This window comes from Camponotus floridanus, unplaced genomic scaffold, assembly GCF_003227725.1.
Source record: "Camponotus floridanus strain SB8 unplaced genomic scaffold, Cflo_v7.5 scaffold123, whole genome shotgun sequence".
Lineage (NCBI taxonomy): Eukaryota > Metazoa > Arthropoda > Insecta > Hymenoptera > Formicidae > Camponotus > Camponotus floridanus.
This window is the reverse complement of record NW_020229241.1, coordinates 163,882-184,131: the sequence shown is the minus strand read 5'-3', so window position 1 is coordinate 184,131 and position 20,250 is coordinate 163,882. Positions and strand designations below refer to the sequence as shown.

The following is a 20,250-nucleotide window of genomic DNA, read 5'->3' as shown; positions in this document are numbered from 1 at the left end:
TCGATCAACGAGTATCGAGCTCGTGGGACGCATCGATTGGCCACCGGATAGGGAATTTCTAGGGTCTCTGCGGTAGCGGCCAATCGGGATGTTCGCGGGCGTGCGATTGGTTGATTCTTTAGTGCATATGCACTTTGAAAAACGTGCTAAAAACCACAGATATCTATACTATAACTAGATCGCTAACTCCCATTGATTTTGTACATAAAATGTGTCCCCAAAAACTATGTAATATGGCTATCGCGCATGCGTAATATTGGTGGAAAACTAAGAGACACCTCCGATTAGACACAGTACAATTGGACACAACTGGCTTTGATTGGCTAATCGTGCTTGATCGTGCTGGTTACCCTAAGCATCGGTCGATATGATTGGTTGTGTCTAATCGTACTGTATCTAATCGGGCAATCCCCGAAAACTAATATGGTGGACACTTGTAGCCAGCTAATATTTAAGTTTTCACCTTAAAACTTGTACTTTTTACATTATAAACTTTTAATTTTGTAATAAAATAAATATAAATATATATATAAATGTTATATACATATATTTTTAATCTTTATATATTTTTACTCTTCTATATACAGGGTGTTTTAGACCATCAGTACTACCCATTTAAAAACTAGAGAAATGGTTATTTCAAAAAAATTAAAAACATTTTCTTTATTAAATCGAGTGCGCTCTTTTGAATGGTGATATTTTCAACTTCTGGTTCCGGCCGGAAATGGGCGATTCAGATCGGAAATGCACAATTAAATTCAAAGGAGTCGCCTACGTAAGTATATATATGTATCAATTCAAATATAATTAAAATAAATACGTATATAATATCAATTTGTACAATTAAACTTACAAAATTATTATTATAAACATGTAAATATGAAATAAAATATATATATTCTTCTTATTATTAAAAATTTTTCTACATTACATGTAGAAATTCAAAAAGTTTCCAAGACGTTTCAATTCTAAATCAAAATGATCAAGTAGAATATATACAATTTTCAAGTGATGAAATAAAGATATGTCTTTACGTTACGATTTTTTCTGTGCGTTGACTGAAGTTTAAGTTTATGTACGGAGTTGAATTTACAACATATACTTAACGTAACGTAATGCGATACGGAACATCTTGTGCGGAGGCCCTAAAGGCAGCCACTGCCTTATTGCTCGACTGTGATTGGTTGATTCGTTTAAGTCTTAAGTTTATTGTCTAAGTTTTTTTATGTGCTCCAGGCTTAAAGGCCGCAGCACACACTTTTGCATAAGCGCATACCATAAGCATAAGAAAATTGATTGGTTCATTTTCTTATGCATATACTTGGGGACCAATCAATTTCCTTATGTTTATGGTTATGCGCTTATGCAAAAGTGTGTGCTGCGGCCTTGAGTCGTGTTCCGAAATTACTGCCAGTATTGCAAATTCTATAGTGCACGTTACGTATATTGTATATTTTCAGTGCTGGCAGTAAACTGGCAGCAATTTCGGAACACGATCCATGGACGTAAGAAATACTGGACAGTGTATTGCTGCGGGGGTGAAGCTCAAAAGGTGAGGGGAAAGAAATGTCTACTGCAACGGAATATGAGGCATGTAAAATGGCGAAGGATATTAATTTCACGGAGTGTGATATTTTTGAATTTCTTAATATTCAGAAATGATTCGGAATAACACAGCGATTTCAGATGATAGATGATTTCACGGAATCTCTCATATTTTATTCGATTTACGTCCGTGCGACGTAAAATAGACGCTAAATCTGAGGCATCTAAGATGGCCGCGACAATAAATCCCTTACCCCTCAGGCTTCACACCCCTCGTCTAAAAGAGTACTTTATGCTCTGTCCTGTATTCTTACGTCCGACACGGTCTATATAGTATAGATGTGGCATAAACTTGCTCTTCTAGGTGTATCTCGTATACCGTGACTCTCAAAGCGACGCGAGGATCGTCGTCTGTCACTTTTTGCGGCTTACGCAGCGTCGATGTTTACACGCGATATGTCAAATCGATACCCCGCGCGCGCGCGCACGTGTTGCATGCTTAAATACGCGAGTTTGTGATTAACGAAAAATTCCGAAGGTGCTCGCGTGACACATAGTGTTCGACTCTGCATTTCGCTCGTGTTCTCGCGATTGACGGAGCGCGTCGAAAAAGAGAAGCGATGCCGGTAAAGTAAACGACAGTTTCAACTGACTTCGCGAATCGACTTCCGCGGTCCAGGAGAGGGGGAAAGGAATAAGCGTCCTTGGGGAAAGGAAGAGTTCTCGCGCGTAGATCGCGAGGTCTATGGGATACAACGTCGTCCACCGGGAGATGATACGCACGAGGGAGGAACTGGCGAGGGAGAAACTGGGCTTCGACGGCATCGACGAACAGCACGCGATCATGAACAACATGGTAGACGCGAGGGCCTGTTACAAGCCTAGCGGCAAAGTGAGTACAGCGTCATTATTCCCTCTGCGTTCAATTTTGTATTGAGTGACTGTATTGAGTGTGCTACGCTTTACGCTGCGCGATACTTGCGATTTGACGTTTTAACCCCATCCCATACAGCACAGAAGTTTGCATCAACATTGCTGCAATGTTACAATATTGCTCACTGCAGTCTAAGGTTGCAAAAATAATGCAGAGACATTATTTTGTAATATTACTTTGGCAATGTTTGCAGCACCGTTTTAACATAGCGAAAATGTATAACATGTGTTTCTTTACTTGCCGCTACGCGGCGACACCAAATTTAACTAATTCGTATTCGAATTCATCTAAAGTGGATATAAGGTCTACAAAAGACTAATGAACAGTGTTTGCTGCAGATAATTTCAAAATTATCTAGATAAAGATAAAGATAAAAATCCGTAAATTTATCTTAGATGAGATAAAGATGATTTTGCTTTTACTTAATCTAGATGAAAGATGATATAATTATTGCGATAATCTAGATAATTATCTAGATATTTTTGTTTATTTTAGAAGACTATAAATATTTGTAAAAAATGTGACGCAGATTATAAATGGGATATTAAAATCATAAACACATATTCTTTCTCTTTTCCTAAAGAATATTTAAATAATAGTAAAAAGGTATATAAATGATATGATAAATATTTATTTATTAATTTATATTTATAATATATTTATAATATATTAATAATATAATAATAATATATTTATAATATATTAATAATAATATAAAAAATATATTTTAGATATTTTAGATAGATTTTTAGAAGCTTGCCTGGATTTTTTTTTGCATAATGAAAACGTCATTTTAGACAATTTTTAGATAAGATGACATATATTTTTCATCTAAGATAAAGATATTTTGTATTTCTTCATCTAGTTAAAGATAAAGATGATCCATTTCTTTATCTAGATGATTATCTAGATAATTTTATCTAGATACCAGCAAAAACTGCTAATGAAGTAATTATATTTCTTGTCTTGTGTCAGTTTAATTTCTAATAAACTGACTTGGTTTATTTAATATTCTGAATCCTAATGAAGGAAATAATTTGTTTAATAATCAGAATCCCTCATTGGGTTTCAAAATATTAAACAGATTTTTCTTAATTGAATGGGTAAATAGGAAATAGTTCATTTGCGTATTAAAATATTCTGGTGTCGAATGTATGTAAAATAATTGTATGTATATTATTGAGATAAATAATTGTATGTATACTATTGAGATAAATATTTTAAGAAACATCTAATAAAAACTAATAAATGTTTTTTTAAAGGCATTTTTTTCTATCTTTCTTAAACATTTTTTTATATTTTCAAAGTTTATTTATTAAATTTCAAACAGTGTCTGCAATTGTAGCAAAACGTATTTTAATATTACAAATACATTGCATCGTAACATTGCTACAATCTTACATTACAATATTCCTAAAAGCGGACATTTTAACGTTGCTGCAATTCCACAACAATGGTGCAGCAACATTTTGCAGTGAATTTGCAACGTTCCAATATTGCGGTGAAAGATTGCTGCAATGTGTATGCAATCTTTGTGTGCTGTATAGGATACAGCACAGAACATTGTTGTAACATTGCAGCAATATTACAATATTGCTACAATATTGCTGTAATGTTACAAGCAATGTTCTATGTTGCATGAGACATAGAGGATGCATTTTTTTTGTAAAGAGAGATTATGATCAGTATGTAGCTTTTTTTGCACAAATATAAAAATTTTTATAAAATTGCTTCGCACTGATAATTGCGATTGTCACTTTCATCTGCGAAAGGAATTTAATTTAAATTGATATCATGGAATGGAATCGTTTAATATGTAAACAAACGACATGAATATTTCATTCATCGTCTGTCTCGTTGTTATGTGTCTGACGTGTGTACATGCGATCATTTACAATTTATATGGACCTTTTACCACAGAAGACAAAAAATGGTACAAGATCAACGACATGCAGGACGTTTCAATAATTTTTTGTGTCTCAAAAAGTAAAAAATATATAAATATGAAAATGCTAATATATATATATATATATATATATATATATATATATATATATATATATATGGTATATATGGGGCGTTCCACGCCAAATCGGACACCATTTAGCTTTTGCATCGCCGATTTTTTTGAAAATTTTTTATGTTTTAGTATTGGTTGAAAGAGGCCTCCATGATTTTTTTCAATTTTTTTTGTCGAATGGTTTTCATGATATCGATTTTTCAAAAATTACGTTACTTTTTTTTTAGACGTCCATAAGTTTGCGAAAAATGGGCCAAATGGGACGTTTTTTTTTTGAAATTTTTCTTTTTAAACGCACTTTTGATAAAAAATATCGAAAAAATTTTTCAAACCGTATTTCTATAAGATTTTCAAGTTTTAAATATAAATTGTTGATTTACAAAAAACACGTACTGATCGATTTTCTTAAAAATTTTTTGTAAAAAACTGTCATTCATTCCACAACTTTTAAGCCTAAGTAGATAATGGGATAACGATGGGATCTATTTTTTTTCGATTTTTCTATTTCCATATTTAAGTTATCCTTGTTGAAAAATATCTGAAAAAAAATACTATACACAGGAGCTATTATTAATAATTATCTGACACATAGTGATTATTAATTAGTTCACAGATTGATTTCAGGAAAAAGATACAGGCGAAATAAAGTACTTATTATGCTTGATAAAGTTTTTTTTATTCAGTAGCATTTATTTTCTCACACGTTTAAATATTTTATAAATTCGAGATTCAACAGATAACGAAAATTCTTTCAATCTCAAAGTGTCTTCTCCGTCTGGAATTACACAATGATATTTTTGCATCCCTGTTATTGTCTTTGCTCTCATATATCGTTTCTCTAATGATTCTTTGGCTCGAATGTAATCTTCGTTAGAGAAGAATTGAGCATAAATATTTGGCAAAGAATTTGGTTTTATTGCTCAGTCATATAATTGTTGAAGAGTTGAAATTTGTATATATTGTGGTTTATTCAAATAAAAATTATCGGTCATCGTTCATTAAATGATTAAGATATATCTATTTTATTTAATAAATAAGAATGACCGTTGCCGGTGAGCCTGAAAAAAAGATTAATATTTATTTTCAACACGGATAATTAAAATATGGAAATAAAAAAATCGAAAAAAAATAGATCCCATCGTTATCCCATTATCTACTTAGGCTTAAAAGTTGTGGAATGAATGACAGTTTTTTACAAAAAATTTTTAAGAAAATCGATCAGTACGTGTTTTTGGTAAATCAACAATTTATATTTAAAACTTGAAAATCTTATAGAAATACGGTTTGAAAAATTTTTTCGATATTTTTTATCAAAAGTGCGTTTAAAAAGAAAAATTTCAAAAAAAAAACGTCCCATTTGGCCCATTTTTCGCAAACTTATGGACGTCTAAAAAAAAAGTAACGTAATTTTTGAAAAATCGATATCTTGAAAACGATTCGACAAAAAAAATTGAAAAAAATCATGGAGGCCTCTTTCAACCAATACTAAAACATAAAAAATTTGCAAAAAAATCGGCGATGCAAAAGCTAAATGGTGTCCGATTTGGCGTGGAACGCCCCATATATAAAAATTCCTGAAGATTTATACAAATTTTTTTAACGTAATATTTTTCTCTTTCTACTTTTTTCTAATAAAAACATGCATTTTTACTTAAATATGTCTCTAGTTTAATTATAAATAAATTTCGAATTTAATTACTTAATTAATTTTTTAATTTAATTGAAATAATTAATATGTGTCAATAATTCATACTATATTTGACAGGAAGAATGTAAAAGCATCACGGTTTGATGACAATGCGCGATGACAATCCATTGACAGGAAACGTCGGATTCCGCGAGTACTTTACCACCAGCACCGGACAATCGCTCGTCAGTAGAAGAACAGCTGGCGCGATTGAACGTTCGAACTCGCGTTACGTACATACTTCTTGATTCTTTCTGCGCGAGCGCACGTAGTTCAATCTTCTCGATCTCGTAATCCCTTCGTTCGTTATTCAATCGCTATAAGTGTCACGCGAGAGATAGCCAGACGAAAATTTTCCCCGCATGGCGCATTTGTATGTATGTATCAGGAATGATTTCAAGTAAAATCAGTTTCGGATCCAAGCACGGTTCACAACTTATATATGTATATATAAAATATATATATATATATTATATAATTTTATTTATATTATATTTTTTATATTTATATTTTATTTATATTTTATTTATATTTTATATTTATATTTATATTTTATTTATATAATTTTTTTATTTATATATATGTGTATGTGTGTATTTATATTTTTGTATGTATATTTTTTCCTCAATCTGCGATCGTTCGATTTCGCAATCTTGTAACAAAATCGGGTGAAATGCACATACGGATCGTTGATTCATAATTGATGAGTCGAACGAAATCGATTTCTCGGGCGACGGTGATCCGATGACATGTCAATGGTAGAAATTGATGTTACTGTCGAGAAAACATTTTTAATCCGAAACTATATAATGTATAGTCCATGTAAAAAAATGGAGTTTACATTATAGTGTCTTTTTAATGACAGATTTTTCTAGTCGATTTAAGGACAATTTTTTCCCCGAGGAAAAAGTTGGCAGAAATTATTCTTTATCGTAGTTCATGTATCTTTGTTGAGCCTCAAATCAAAATTCGAAGATATTAACTGACAAATATATTATTGTCACCTCAAAGTGCAAAAAAATTGCAGAAAATCTTTCCTAAACACTTACAGCTCGAAAATTATATATGCCTAAATACTTTTGAATCGACCAGAGATCTGATCTCATTGAACGGACATCCGGCGATTTTCAGACACCCTATGCATAGCGCGCGCATGACGTGTAAACCATGAAAGAAACCTTTGTCCTGTACAGCCATGCCACTTTATATATGATTTTATGGATTGCTAATTAGACGCGTGTTTCATTTCCCTTTGTTTCTTCTAGTAAGCGCAACGTGAGAGAACGACTTGTGTAGTTGGTTGCAATATTATCCACATCTCTTGTCTCTTTTTTTCTCTCTTTTTTTTCCTTCCTCCCTTCCTCTTTTCCTTTTCTCTCTCTCTATCTCTCTACCTCTTCAACCACCTGCACATGCATGGGTCCCGGCTTGTCGATTACCGTGTCCCCGTTGTGCACTGGCGACGATCGTCTCACCGCGCACGTGTACTCGTCGAGCATCGGCTGTCTTCAGTACCCGATTAACGTCAAACATGACCAACAATAAGCAGGTGAGTAGCCTCGTACGAGTTCGTAAAATCGGAGGAAAATACGAAAGGTGCTGTCACATGGCAGTCGGAATTTTGGAAAACGGAATCTCGGAAAAGTACTAGAATACTAGAACTAGGAATTAAACGGGATTGAATTTTTATCTTTATAAGAGGAATTTTATTGTTAATAAATAATTGTTTGGTAAATATTTATTAATGTACATATAAATATTTAATCAAAATATTTTATCACATAAAATAGTTATCATATTGTCAAGAATAAAAAAAATAAATAAAAGTTGCGTGTTTGTCGGTCCGGTTTTTTTGTGGCTGGGCTCGCCATGGACTAATATTTCGCAAATTAGTAAACATATAAAAATTTATTTTGATAGTTTTCCGACAAAAAAATAATTAATACAATAGAAAAATATATAAAAAAGTGACATTTGTATGTATTATTTATTATAATAAAAAATAATAATTTTCTAAATTGAAAAACGATTTGAGGTTAGAATAACATTCCGTTTTCCGTAAAAAGCATTCAATGGGGAGCGAGGCTATCGAAAAATTGGATTGGAAAAAAATTCTGATTGGTTGATCACCACTCTAGTACTTTTCGAGATTCCGTTTTCCGAAATTCCGACTGCCATGTGACAGCATCCTTAGGGTTCGGAATCTTGGAAAAGTACTAGAATACTAGAACTAGGAATTAAACGGGATTGAATTTTTATCTTTATAAGAGAAATTTTATTGTTAATAAGTAATTGTTTGGTAAATATTTATTAATGTACATATAAATATTTAATCAAAATATTTTATCACATAAAATAGTCATCATATTGTCAAGAATAAAAGTTGCGTGTTTGTCAGTTCGGTTTTTTTGTGGCTGGGCTCCCCATGGACTAATATTTCGGAGCATTTCGGAAATTAGTAAAAATATAAAAATTTATTTTGATAATTTTCCGACAAAAGAAATAATTAATACAATAGAAAAATATATAAAAGGTGACATTTGTATGTATTGTTTATTATAATAGAAAATAATAAAGAAATTTTTTAAATTGAAAAACAATTTGAGGTTAGAATAACATTTCGTTTTCCGTAAAAATCACTCCATGGGGAGCGAAGCGAAAAATTGGATTGGAAAAAAATTCTGATTGTTTGATCACCACTCTAGTACTTTTCCGAAATTCCGACTGCCATGGTGACAGCATCCTTAGACCCGGGACGAATCAAGCTCGTGATTTGTAAGATGAATCTCGAAGTTACACGTGTACGATACATTTAAAGGATTTTTGCACATATCACAAAAATCTGACATGAATCGGGGAGAGAATAAATAAATCGCTGAATCTTTCTTCTTACAAATTATGAGTTTAATTCGTTTCAGCTGTAAGCGTAGTGACGTGGAAATCATGATGTTTTTAACAGATGGAAACCATGGAACCGAAAACATCTCTATCTTTAGTCTTAAGATTGCTCCTCCCACCCTATTTCTGGTTTGCAATATTATTCTGCAGTCAATATAATTTTTTGTATCAATTTTTTACACCTTTTTTTATTTTATTAATATAATTTTTCTTTAAATCGAAATGCTCTCTCTCCCTTTCTTTTCTTGCGCAACATAAATTCCTGAAGAATCACGCACGATAATCCCAATGATTATGCACGTGTAACTAGTAATTTTTATTTGGAAATGCAATATTGTAATTTATATTTTATAGAGAGATTCACAGTAATAGTGAAAATTAGGATCGCCAAAAAAATATACGATAAGTATCTATTGGGTTGGCAACTAAGTTCCCGCCGTTTTTTAAAATTTTTTAAAAGTTTATTTTTCAATAAAAATTAACAACTAATTAAGCAATAATGTATTCTCCCTTGTTTACAACTTTTCAAAAATGGCGGGAACTTAGTTGCCAACCTAATATAAATCATGAGCAATTACATTTTGCATTATACGTGCAATCATTGCAATTATATTTGCATTCCAATGGTTTTAATTACGAATAAGCAAGTTACTTTTGTACCATTACTGTTGTGAGCTGTTGCAGTTGCTTCAATAGCTTGTTATTTAAACGCACGCATGTACCGTGACGTGTATACATATTTTATATTTGCGCATAGATGTTTTTTAGAATAAAATTGTGGCAATGAGAAAATTATTGTGGTAACTAGAACTATTATTATATGTAATTTTAAAATAATGGTTAAAACGATTAAAGAAGATTAATGTCGCATATAACGTGTAGCGGCTTTTGCACAAAAATAAATAATGCGATAAAACGCAATATATAATGATTTAAATAAAGAAAAAGTACAAGACCAAAAAAAAAGAGAAATATCTTTGATACATTAAAATAAATCACGCAATATGTGCACATTAAAAATACAATGAATTTTTATACAATTTTTTAACATAATGAATTTACAACACATTAATATAATCGTTAATAAATTATTTAATAAATTTGCAGTGCATTTTTTTTTAAATTGTGAATAATTTTATTATTTTACATTTCTAATTTGGTTTGCATCCAATTATTATTGTATATTATTGATCAAGATTGTGCATAGCAAATAAATTTAATTTCTTATTTCTACTTATATACAGATTTTTTTGTTAAAATCTATACATCGCTTTTTTATGTGTGAAAATTCCACGTAAGTCTTTTGCGGTAAACGATTCAGGTGGAATAAGCAAGAGGATATAAAGTATCATACGTCTTCGTTAGGTTTCTGCGCAGTAAGAGATTGACAAACAACACATTACATAATGTACCACAATTATTGAGCTCCTATTATAATATTTTGCATATTTATTGTTGGTGTACAGGATATCTCGAATCATATCTTTTATTATTTCTTTGGTCAATTTGCAGTTAATTACAAGAATATCAAAGGACAGGTTTTCCATTTCAAAGATTGATCGGCTTTTCAAGAACCAGCCTTCAGATTCTTTACTTAATTAAATCAAGCAGACTTTTAGTCTTCAATTCTAAATTAATCAAAGATACTCGAATCAATACATCTGGTAGATCCTGTTACCTTCTATTTTCGAGCAAATTCCTACACTTTTCGCAATTTAATTCTTTTTTTCCATGAGAAAAAGTCGCATAATTCGATCTATCTCACCGCACTACGCTGCACGCGCTGATAAAAAAAATACGTCTACTTGCGAATTCGAGAAATTTCACATTCACATGCGACTTTGCTACTGTTTCTTTATATATAAGGAGGCAATTAAAAAGCGAAAACAATTAAAAGAGAAGAAAAATAAGATTTTTGTCTAAAATTAAAATAGGAGGAAAAAAATACGAGAATGTATCTCGACGAATATGTATCTTGTTTTTAACTTTTAATTATCATGTAACACAATTCGCTCAGAATTAATCATCATGGGATTATCACACGACAATATGAGCATTGCAACGGGAACGTTACATAAAATGTAATGTTACATCTTTTTTTCTCTGACCATTTCTATCATCTCGCTGTGTATCGTCAATTCTAGTTGCCAGTTGATAACATGATATCGATATTTCCGTTAATGATACCGGTAACTTTCTACTTTACGGTTTCTGAACAAGAGAGAGTTTTATCGAAGATGATGTACAAAGTATGTTTTTTTTTTCTCTAACATTTCGAAATCATCGTATGCGCATATTATATCCTGCAATGCGCTCATATTCTAAAAATACAGCGCAGTGTGAGTTATTGCAGCGAAAAGATATAATCGCATATAAAAATTAAATTAATTAAATTATATATATGTTAATTTTTATTTGATTACATCTATATTATATACAGAATGTTCCACAAGTCCCGGACCGGTCGAATATTTCATAAACTATGCACTTTAGAAAGAAATGTTTTAGACAAAAGTTGTATGGCTTGAAGGGGACCATCAGATAGTGGCAATGATTTGACATGGGAGAGTCATTTGAGAAAGTCACGTAAAGGTTACTGTCAATTTCTTAAATGAAACTCCCTATTTTTTATTAAATATTCTGGTAGCTTACGTCGAGAGTTTTCCAAAACACTATAATTAAGTTAGTTTTCATTAAGTACTTTCCGAATTATGAGGCTTGAAGTCATTTCTTAATTTTACATAAACCGTAAGATATCTTGTAAAATATTCATTTTTCGATTATCTTACCTTAATACTTTTATGTACAAAATAATGAGAGGAATCAATTGGTGTAAAGAAAAAACATAGTTGTTTTTAAGAAAAAAATATGTAATTTGCAATTACGTATTTTTTTCAAACAACTATGTTTTCTTTACACCAATTGATTCCTCTCATTATTTTGTACATAAAAGTATTAAGGTAAGATAATCGAAAAATGAATATTTTACTAGATATTTTATGGTTTATGCAAAATTAAGAAATGATTTCAAACCTCATAACTCGAAAAGTACTCAATGAAGAAATACTTTATTATAGTGTTTTGGAAAGCTCTTGAGATAAGCTACACGAATATGTAATAAAAAATAGGAGGTTCCATTTAAGAAATTGAAGATGACCTTTGCGTCACCTTCAAATGACTCTCCAAGGTCAAATCATTGCCACTATCTGATGGCTCCCTTCAAGCCATACAACTTTTGTTTGAAACATTTCTTTCTAAAGTGCATAGTTTATGAAATATTCGACCGGTCCGGGACTTTTGGGACACTCTGTATACAAAGTGGCCCCGAACGTTCCAGCCAGACTTTGAGATCTTATAGGAAATTTAATTCTTAACAAAAAGTTTCCTATAAACATGCGTCGAAAAATGCTTCCTTAAGAAGTTATCGCTCAAAAACCTCTGATGAAGGAAGAGCAAAAGGTGAAAAGAAAATGAAATAAAAAGAAAATGAAATTAAATAAATTTCTTGAAAAAAAAACGATAAAAATAAATAAAAATCTTTTTCTTTTATGAAAATAAAATAATTTTTGTTTTAACTAATATTTTAGTAATAGCACGTAATAGTAGAAAATGAATAAAGTCGTTTTTCAAGAAATTTATTTAGTTTCATTTTCTTTTTATTTAATTTTCTTTTCACCTTTTGCTCTTCCCTCATCAGAGGGAATTATATAAAATTAAATAAAAAGAAAATGAAACTAATAAGCCTCATCAGAGGTTTTTGAACGATAACTTCTTAAGGAAGCATTTTTTGACCCATGTTTATAGGAAATTTTTTGTTCAGAATTAAATTTCCTATAAGATCTCAAAGTCTGGCTGGAACGTTCGGGGCCACCTTGTATATATATATAAATAAATTGTCGAGACAACGTCATATAAATTTGTTACTACGAATTTATGTGAATTTAAAAATAATTATAAATAATAAATATATATATATATATTTATTATTTATAATTATTTTTAAATTCACATAAATTCGTAGTAACAAATTTATATGACGTTGTCTCGACAATTTATTTGCTTGAAGCATTATTAAATTTAATTTAAATTTAAAGAAATTAACGTAAAAAAAAATATAAAAATGAGCTTATATATTTGCAGTCGTGGTTCCGCGGCGTTCGAAGCAGCAAATTTCGACACGTTTACGGTGTACCAGCCAAGAGGGAGAAATGCTACGACAATATCAAGATCACGAAGAACGCCCACGATTCGCAATTCTGTGCCGTAAATCCGAAATTCCTGGCCGTTGTGACGGAGGTTGCAGGTGGTGGAGCGTTCCTGGTATTATCGTTGGATCGTGTGAGTTATCTCTGTGCCTTATCGATTTATTGATTCTTGTCCTACTTGCAAAAAAGAAGCCTTTATCGCATAACGTATGGTCAAAAGACACAAATAATCGGATGAAATCATCTTAAGCGTCAATATTGAAAGTAAAAAAGAAGCTTAACTAAAAAGTAGCATATACAAGGTGGCCCCGAACGTTCCAGCCAGACTTTAAGATCTTATAGGAAATTTAATTCTGAACAAAAAATTTCCTATAAACATGGGTCGAAAAATGCTTCCTTAAGAAGTTATCGTTCAAAAACGTCTGATGAGAGAAGAGCAAAAGGTGAAAAGAAAATGAAATAAAAAGAAAATGAAACTAAATAAATTTCTTGAAAAAAATGATAAAAATAAAAATCTTTTTCTTTTATGAAAATAAAATAATTTTTTTTTAACTAACTTTTATTTTCATAAAAGAAAAAGATTTTTATTTTTTATTTTTATCGTTTTTTTCAAGAAATTTATTTAGTTTTATTTTCTTTTTATTTCATTTTCTTTTCATCTTTTGCTCTTCCCTCATCAGACGTTTTTGAACGATAACTTCTTAAGGAAGCATTTTTCGACCCATGTTTATAGGAAATTTTTTGTTCAGAATTAAATTTCTTATAAGATCTCAAAGTCTGGCTGGAACGTTCAGGACCACCTTGTATATATATTAAACATTATTTATGATTAATTTCATCGCATATTTATTAATATTGTTACAACAGTAATATCTTATTATTTTAACGTTACAGACCGGACGACTCGACTTCAATGCCAGTCGAGTAACTGGACATACCGGTCCCGTTTTGGACATCAAGTGGAATCCATTCAATGACAATATCATTGCATCCTGTTCTGATGATTGCACTGTAAGAAATGTTTTGCATGTCCGATTGAAAATATTTTTCTTATAAGCATGAAAGTAACATAAGAGAAAAACAAAAGATTGAATGCGTTCACATATTTATATATTTATCTAGATAAAATTATGGCATATACCCGATGGCGGATTGTCGAGAAACTTGACTGAATGGTTCGTGGAGTTGCAAGGACACAAACGACGCGTCGCTTATATCGAATGGCATCCGGTAGCAGAGAACGTACTCTTCAGCGCCGGCTTCGATCATCTTGTTATCGTGTGGGATGTAAACAGATGCGAGGCAGTGAGCGTCATTGACAGGCATCCCGATGTGATCTACAGTATATCCTTGAATCGTGATGGCAGTTTGTTGGCAACCACATGCAAGGATAAGAAATTGCGCGTTTTCGAACCAAGGTCCGGTATCGTCGTTTCGGTAAGTAAACACACTTGTGAAAGATATGAAAACTTTTTTGAAACACTGTATATAATATAAAAAAATGTATGTAATATAAAAAATAAAACTTATAAAAAATATTTTTATAATATGAAAAATATTTATTTTTACAAATTAAATGTTCTTAAATTGTAAAATAAAGTATTAATATAAATAACATTAAACTATTGTGAAATAGGAAGGAGTATGTCATCAACATACACTGTATATAATATAAAATAATATAATATAAAAAATGTATATAATATAATATTATGTAATATAATAGTAATTATATAATAGTAATATAATATAATAATAATATAATAGTATATAATATAAAAAATAAAACTTATAAAAAATATTGTTATAATATAAAAAATATTTATTTTTACAAATTAAATATTCTTAAATTGCAAAATAAAGTTTTAATATAAATAACATTAAATTATTGTGAAATAGGAAGGAGTATGTCATGCCGGTACAAAAGCGAGTAAGGTTGTATTCCTCGGTAGTTCTGGACGTCTCTTGACTACTGGATTTAGCAGACATTCGGATCGGCAGTACGCAATATGGAGTCAACATGATCTAACTGTCCCATTGATATGTGAAACAATAGATTCCTCGAGTGGGGTGGTCTTTCCGTTTTACGATAATGATACCAACATGGTATTCTTAGCAGGAAAGGTAAGGAATGAAATAAAATATGTGTGGCAGATATGAATTACATTTAAAATCCCATTGTTATTCTTTTGCAGGGTGATGGTAATATTCGATATTACGAAGTAGTTAACGAAGCGCCTTGGATGCATTATCTTAGTCAATTTATATCTGGGAATCCTCAGAGAGGATTAGGAGTAATGCCAAAAAGGGGCATCAATACCGCTATATGTGAAGTGTTTAGATTCTACAAGCTGCACGCGACTCGCGGAATGTGTGAGCCAATCTCGATGATAGTACCTCGAAAGGCAAGTTTATATTTCTAATTATTTCTAATTATTTCTAATTATGTTGTTTTTCTTAGATCTAATATAATGCTGTAATTAGAATTCGAATTATTTCTTTTTCTATAAAGAGCGGTTAAAAAAAATGTGTTATATTTCAGAGTGATCAATTCCAAGAAGATTTATATCCTGACACAATCGGAACGTGTCCCGCACTGTCGGCTAGAGACTGGATCAGCGGCATGAATAATCCGCCAATCTTAATCTCTCTTAAAACAGGTGTCTCTCTCTTCTTTCTCTATTTTCTTTTTTTGTTAATGCGACATATACAGGATGGATCAATAACTCTGTCCACCTGGAATATCTCCGTTATTTTTAGAGATACAAAAATTTTGTACGTATAAAAGTTGTACGGTACCAAGAGGGCCGTAATATGCTACTAATAATTTTTTTGTAGGTGGAGGCGCTTCAGAGATTTCAAGGTCATCTCCATTTTTTTAAATGAAACACCCCATTTTTTATTACCTATTCTTATAGCTTATCTTGAGAGCTTTCCAAAACACTATAATAAAATATTTCTTCATTGAGTACTTTTTGAGTTATGAGGGTTGAAATTATTTCTTAATTTTACATAAACCATAAAATATCTAGTAAAATATTCATTTCTCGAGTATCTTACCTCAATGCTTTTATGTACAAAATAATGAGAGGAATCAATTGGTGTAAAGAAAACATACAGTTGTTTTTAAGAAAAAATATGAAACTGTTAATTGCAAATTACATATTTTTTTTTAAAACAACTATTTTTTCTTTACACCAATTGATTTCTCTCATTATTTTGTATATAAAAGTGTTAAGGTAAGATAATAAAAAAATGAATTTTACTTTATTTTTAATTTTATTTTAGATATTTTTTGGTTTATGTAAGATTAAGAAATTATTTCAAGCCTCATAACTCGAAAAGTACTCAATGAAGACATATTTTATTATAGTGTTTTGGAAAGCTCTCGAGATAAGCTATAAGAATAGGTAATAAAAAATGGGGGATTCCATTTAAAAAAATGGAGATGACTTTGAAATCTCTGAAGCGCCTCCACCTACAAAAAAACTATTAGTAGCATATAATGGCCCTCTTGATACCGTACAACTTTTATACATACAAAATTGTTATATCTCTAATAATAACGGAGATATTCCAGGTGGATAGAGTTATTTGTCCACCCTGTATATTTCATTTTAAATGACGTATGAATATTCATTATTAGTGAAATCGAAAAATGTCTCAGATAAAAATTTAATGATTTCAAATAACGATAATAATTTTGTACAAATCATTTAAAATAAGATGCATATATGTATGTAACAATTTTATCGAACGATCATATTAATGAATACCGTGCAATTGATCAGGTGGAAGCATCTCGACGCATAAACCACGAATATATAAACCACCGCAATTACCTCCGTCCACCGATCTGAATAACAAGAAGAAATTCGCGTTTCTGTCTACGGAAACCATACCAGATTATAGACCGGTGGAATTACACGACATGTCGGAAAAAAGTCAAAAGACATCCAGTAATCAAAGCACAAAGTTTCAGCAACTACAGCAAAAATTTGGAAATGTTGCTATGCAGGTGCGAATATAGTATACGTTCATACCCCACGGATTTATAATCAGTGTTTGCTGTAGATAATTTCAAAATTATCTAGATAAAGATAAAGATAAAAATCCGTAAATTTATCTTAAATGAGATAAAGATGATTTTGCTTTTACTTAATCTAGATGAAAGATGAGATAATTATTGCGATAATCTAGATATTTTTGTTTATTTTAGAAGACTATAAATATTTGTAAAAAATGTGACACAGATTATAAATGGGATATTAAAATCATAAACACATTCTTTTTTCCTAAAGAATATTTAAATAATAGCAAAAAGGTATATAAATGATATGATAAATATTTATTTATTAATTTATATTTATAATATATTTATAATATATTAATAATATAATAATAATATATTTATAATATATTAATAATAATAATATGAAAAATATATTTTAGATATTTTAGATAGATTTTTAGAAGCTTGCCTGGAAAACTTTTTTGCATAATGAAAACGTCATCTTAGACAATTTTTAGATAAGATGACATATATTTTTCATCTAAGATAAAGATAAAAATACTTTGTATTTCTTCATCTGGTAAAGATCATCCATTCCTTTATCTAGATGATTATCTAGATAATTTTTAAATAATTTTTAGATAATTATCTAGATAATTTATCTAGATAATTTAGATATCAGCAAACACTGTCTAATTATATTATAGCTTACATAATAATGTCTTTGATAATCTTTTTTTTTATCAGAAGAATATTATATCGTCTCCGCTTAATGACAATAAAGTTATGGAGACTGTGGATGTTCCAAACAATGAGGCGGAACTTCGATTAGCGTTTGCTCGACAAACCGATGAATTAAGGCTGGTACGACGGCAGCTCGCTAATAGTCAACTGCGTGTCAAGGAATTAGAGGACCAAATACGAAAATTACAACGCCAATAAAGCTTACAAGTAACAGTTACAGCAAGTTCGCTTCGACACTGGCTTTAAATAAGACTCTCGCACAGCTTTACTGCTAAACTATGGTTAGCGATCGGTTACTTAAAATCTATAAAATATATGTGCATTGCTAACAATTTAGAGAAGAAGCCTAAGCTTTTGAGAAATTTTTACCAACATGCTTGGGATACTTTAATTCTACAATGATATTTATACATACAAAAATATATTCGCACAGAATAATTTTGACTGACTTTTTCGTTAGTCTACAATTTTTATGTAGGATAAAACTTGTCGCGTTGATATTGATACCACAAGGGATCAGAAAACATTTGTTATGTGAAAATTGTACCTGTTCACACATAGCTGGATGCGTAAGTTGGATATATGTACATGTATCCACATAAAGATTTGTACATGATTAAAAAATTAAGGAAAGCACAGTATTTTTAGACGAATGAATAATTCATATATATTATTTCAATTTTATTGACACATTGCATTTTTGCTGAGAACAATATGTTGGTACTAGTCTATTAATCAGTTGTTTATTTTTTCTTATTTTATGTTTATTGATTATTTAATTAATATATTAATTAATATATTACTACTCAATCTTTAAAAGATAGAGAATTCGTGAAAAATCGTTTCTCTATCACGTTATCATGTGTGTTATAAAAAAAATTTTATTTTTATTTGAATTCAACTTTGCAAGGAATAAAATTAATTTTGTTGCCGATTTTATCGCAGATGCATGTCATATTATGCATCAATGCTCTATAATGCCGCTGTGTTGTATTATGTACAAGTAGGCTAGCATATTAATATATTATTAAGCATTTTGCTATTGCATATATCTTTCACTGCCATCTAGACTGCCATAATGTCGATGGCAATAAGATCTTCAAACCTAAGTAACGATATTTAATTCTGCTAGCTTCGAAAATTTTATTTAAAAATTTCTAATATAAAATGTGAAGCAACATACGTTTGTATAAAATCATTGAATCATGTACAATCAATGCCATGATAGAAATTGCGTATGTATATTTATAAGAAAGGCAGCATTTATAATAAGTTTAATTTTAGCCGAGCTTGCTTAGAGAAAAAAAATGGTACAATAGCAAATGTAATAGAATATTTCTAGCATTATTAATATTGTCATCTTGTGGTTGCAAAAACTCTAAAGAATTATATTTCTGCTTAAAAACGATCAAATCATGATTTATAATGATTTATACGTTAATACAGGGTGTCCCAAAAGTCCCGGACCGGTCGAATATTTCATAAACTATGCACTTTAGAAAGAAATGTTTCAGACAAAAGTTGTATGGCTTGAAGGGAGCCATCAGATAATGGCAATGATTTGACCTTGGAGAGTCATTTGAAGGTGACGCAAAGGTCACTTTCAATTTCTTAAATGGAACCCCTTATTTTTTATTATATATTTGTATAGCTTATCCCGAGAGCTTTCCAAAACACTATAATAAAGTATTTCTTCATTGAGTACTTTTCGAGTTATGAGGCTTGAAATAATTTCTTAATATTGCATAAACCATAAAATATTCATTTTTCGATTATCTTACCTTAATACTTTTATGTACAAAATAATGAGAGGAATCAATTGATAAAGAAAACATACAATTGTTTTTAAGAAAAAATATGAAATTGTTAATTGCAAATTACATATTTTTTTTTTAAACAACTATTTTTTCTTTACACCAATTGATTTCTCTCATTATTTTGTATATAAAAGTGTTAAGGTAAGATAATCGAAAAATGAATATTTTACAAGATATTTTACGGTTTATGTAAAATTAAGAAATGAGTTCAAACCTCATAATTCGGAAAGTACTTAATGAAAACTAACTTAATTATAGTGTTTTGGAAAACTCTCGACGTAAGCTACCAGAATGTTTAATAAAAAATAGAGAGTTTCATTTAAGAAATTGACGGTAACCTTTACGTGACTTTCTCAAATGACTCTCCCATGTCAAATCATTGCCACTA

The 20,250-nt window shown here is 30.4% G+C and overlaps 1 protein-coding gene across 3 annotated transcripts; it reads left to right on the top strand.

Moving 5' to 3' along the window:
• Positions 1–1,899: 1,899 nt before the first annotated feature.
• LOC105248790 (coronin-2B) lies at positions 1,900–18,816 on the top strand. Of its 3 annotated transcripts, XM_011253800.3 has the most exons (11): positions 2,311–2,437; positions 6,265–6,563; positions 7,452–7,735; positions 13,225–13,422; positions 14,184–14,300; positions 14,412–14,726; positions 15,189–15,413; positions 15,485–15,694; positions 15,832–15,949; positions 17,081–17,307; positions 18,049–18,814. In XM_011253800.3, exons 3-11 carry the CDS (start codon positions 7,718–7,720, stop codon positions 18,241–18,243), a joined length of 1,623 nt encoding a protein of 540 aa, XP_011252102.1. In that variant the 5' UTR covers positions 2,311–2,437; positions 6,265–6,563; positions 7,452–7,717; the 3' UTR covers positions 18,244–18,814. The 3 variants fall into 3 exon arrangements, with proteins under 3 accessions (XP_011252084.1, XP_011252092.1, XP_011252102.1); XM_011253790.3 differs by lacking the exon at positions 6,265–6,563 and having other exon boundaries at positions 1,903–2,437; XM_011253782.3 differs by lacking the exons at positions 6,265–6,563; positions 7,452–7,735 and having other exon boundaries at positions 1,900–2,437; positions 18,049–18,816.
• Positions 18,817–20,250: the final 1,434 nt, after the last annotated feature.

What these genes read in the sequence shown, in the direction of transcription:
- LOC105248790 (XM_011253782.3), top strand. Translation starts at nt 2,291, where the DNA reads ATGGGATACAACGTCGTCCACCGGGAGATGATACGCACGAGGGAGGAA. An exon ending in TGGTATTATCGTTGGATCGT is followed by an intron (nt 13,423 to 14,183) that starts GTGAGTTATCTC and finishes TTAACGTTACAG; the next exon opens with ACCGGACGACTCGACTTCAA. An exon ending in CTTAATCTCTCTTAAAACAG is followed by an intron (nt 15,950 to 17,080) that starts GTGTCTCTCTCT and finishes GCAATTGATCAG; the next exon opens with GTGGAAGCATCTCGACGCAT.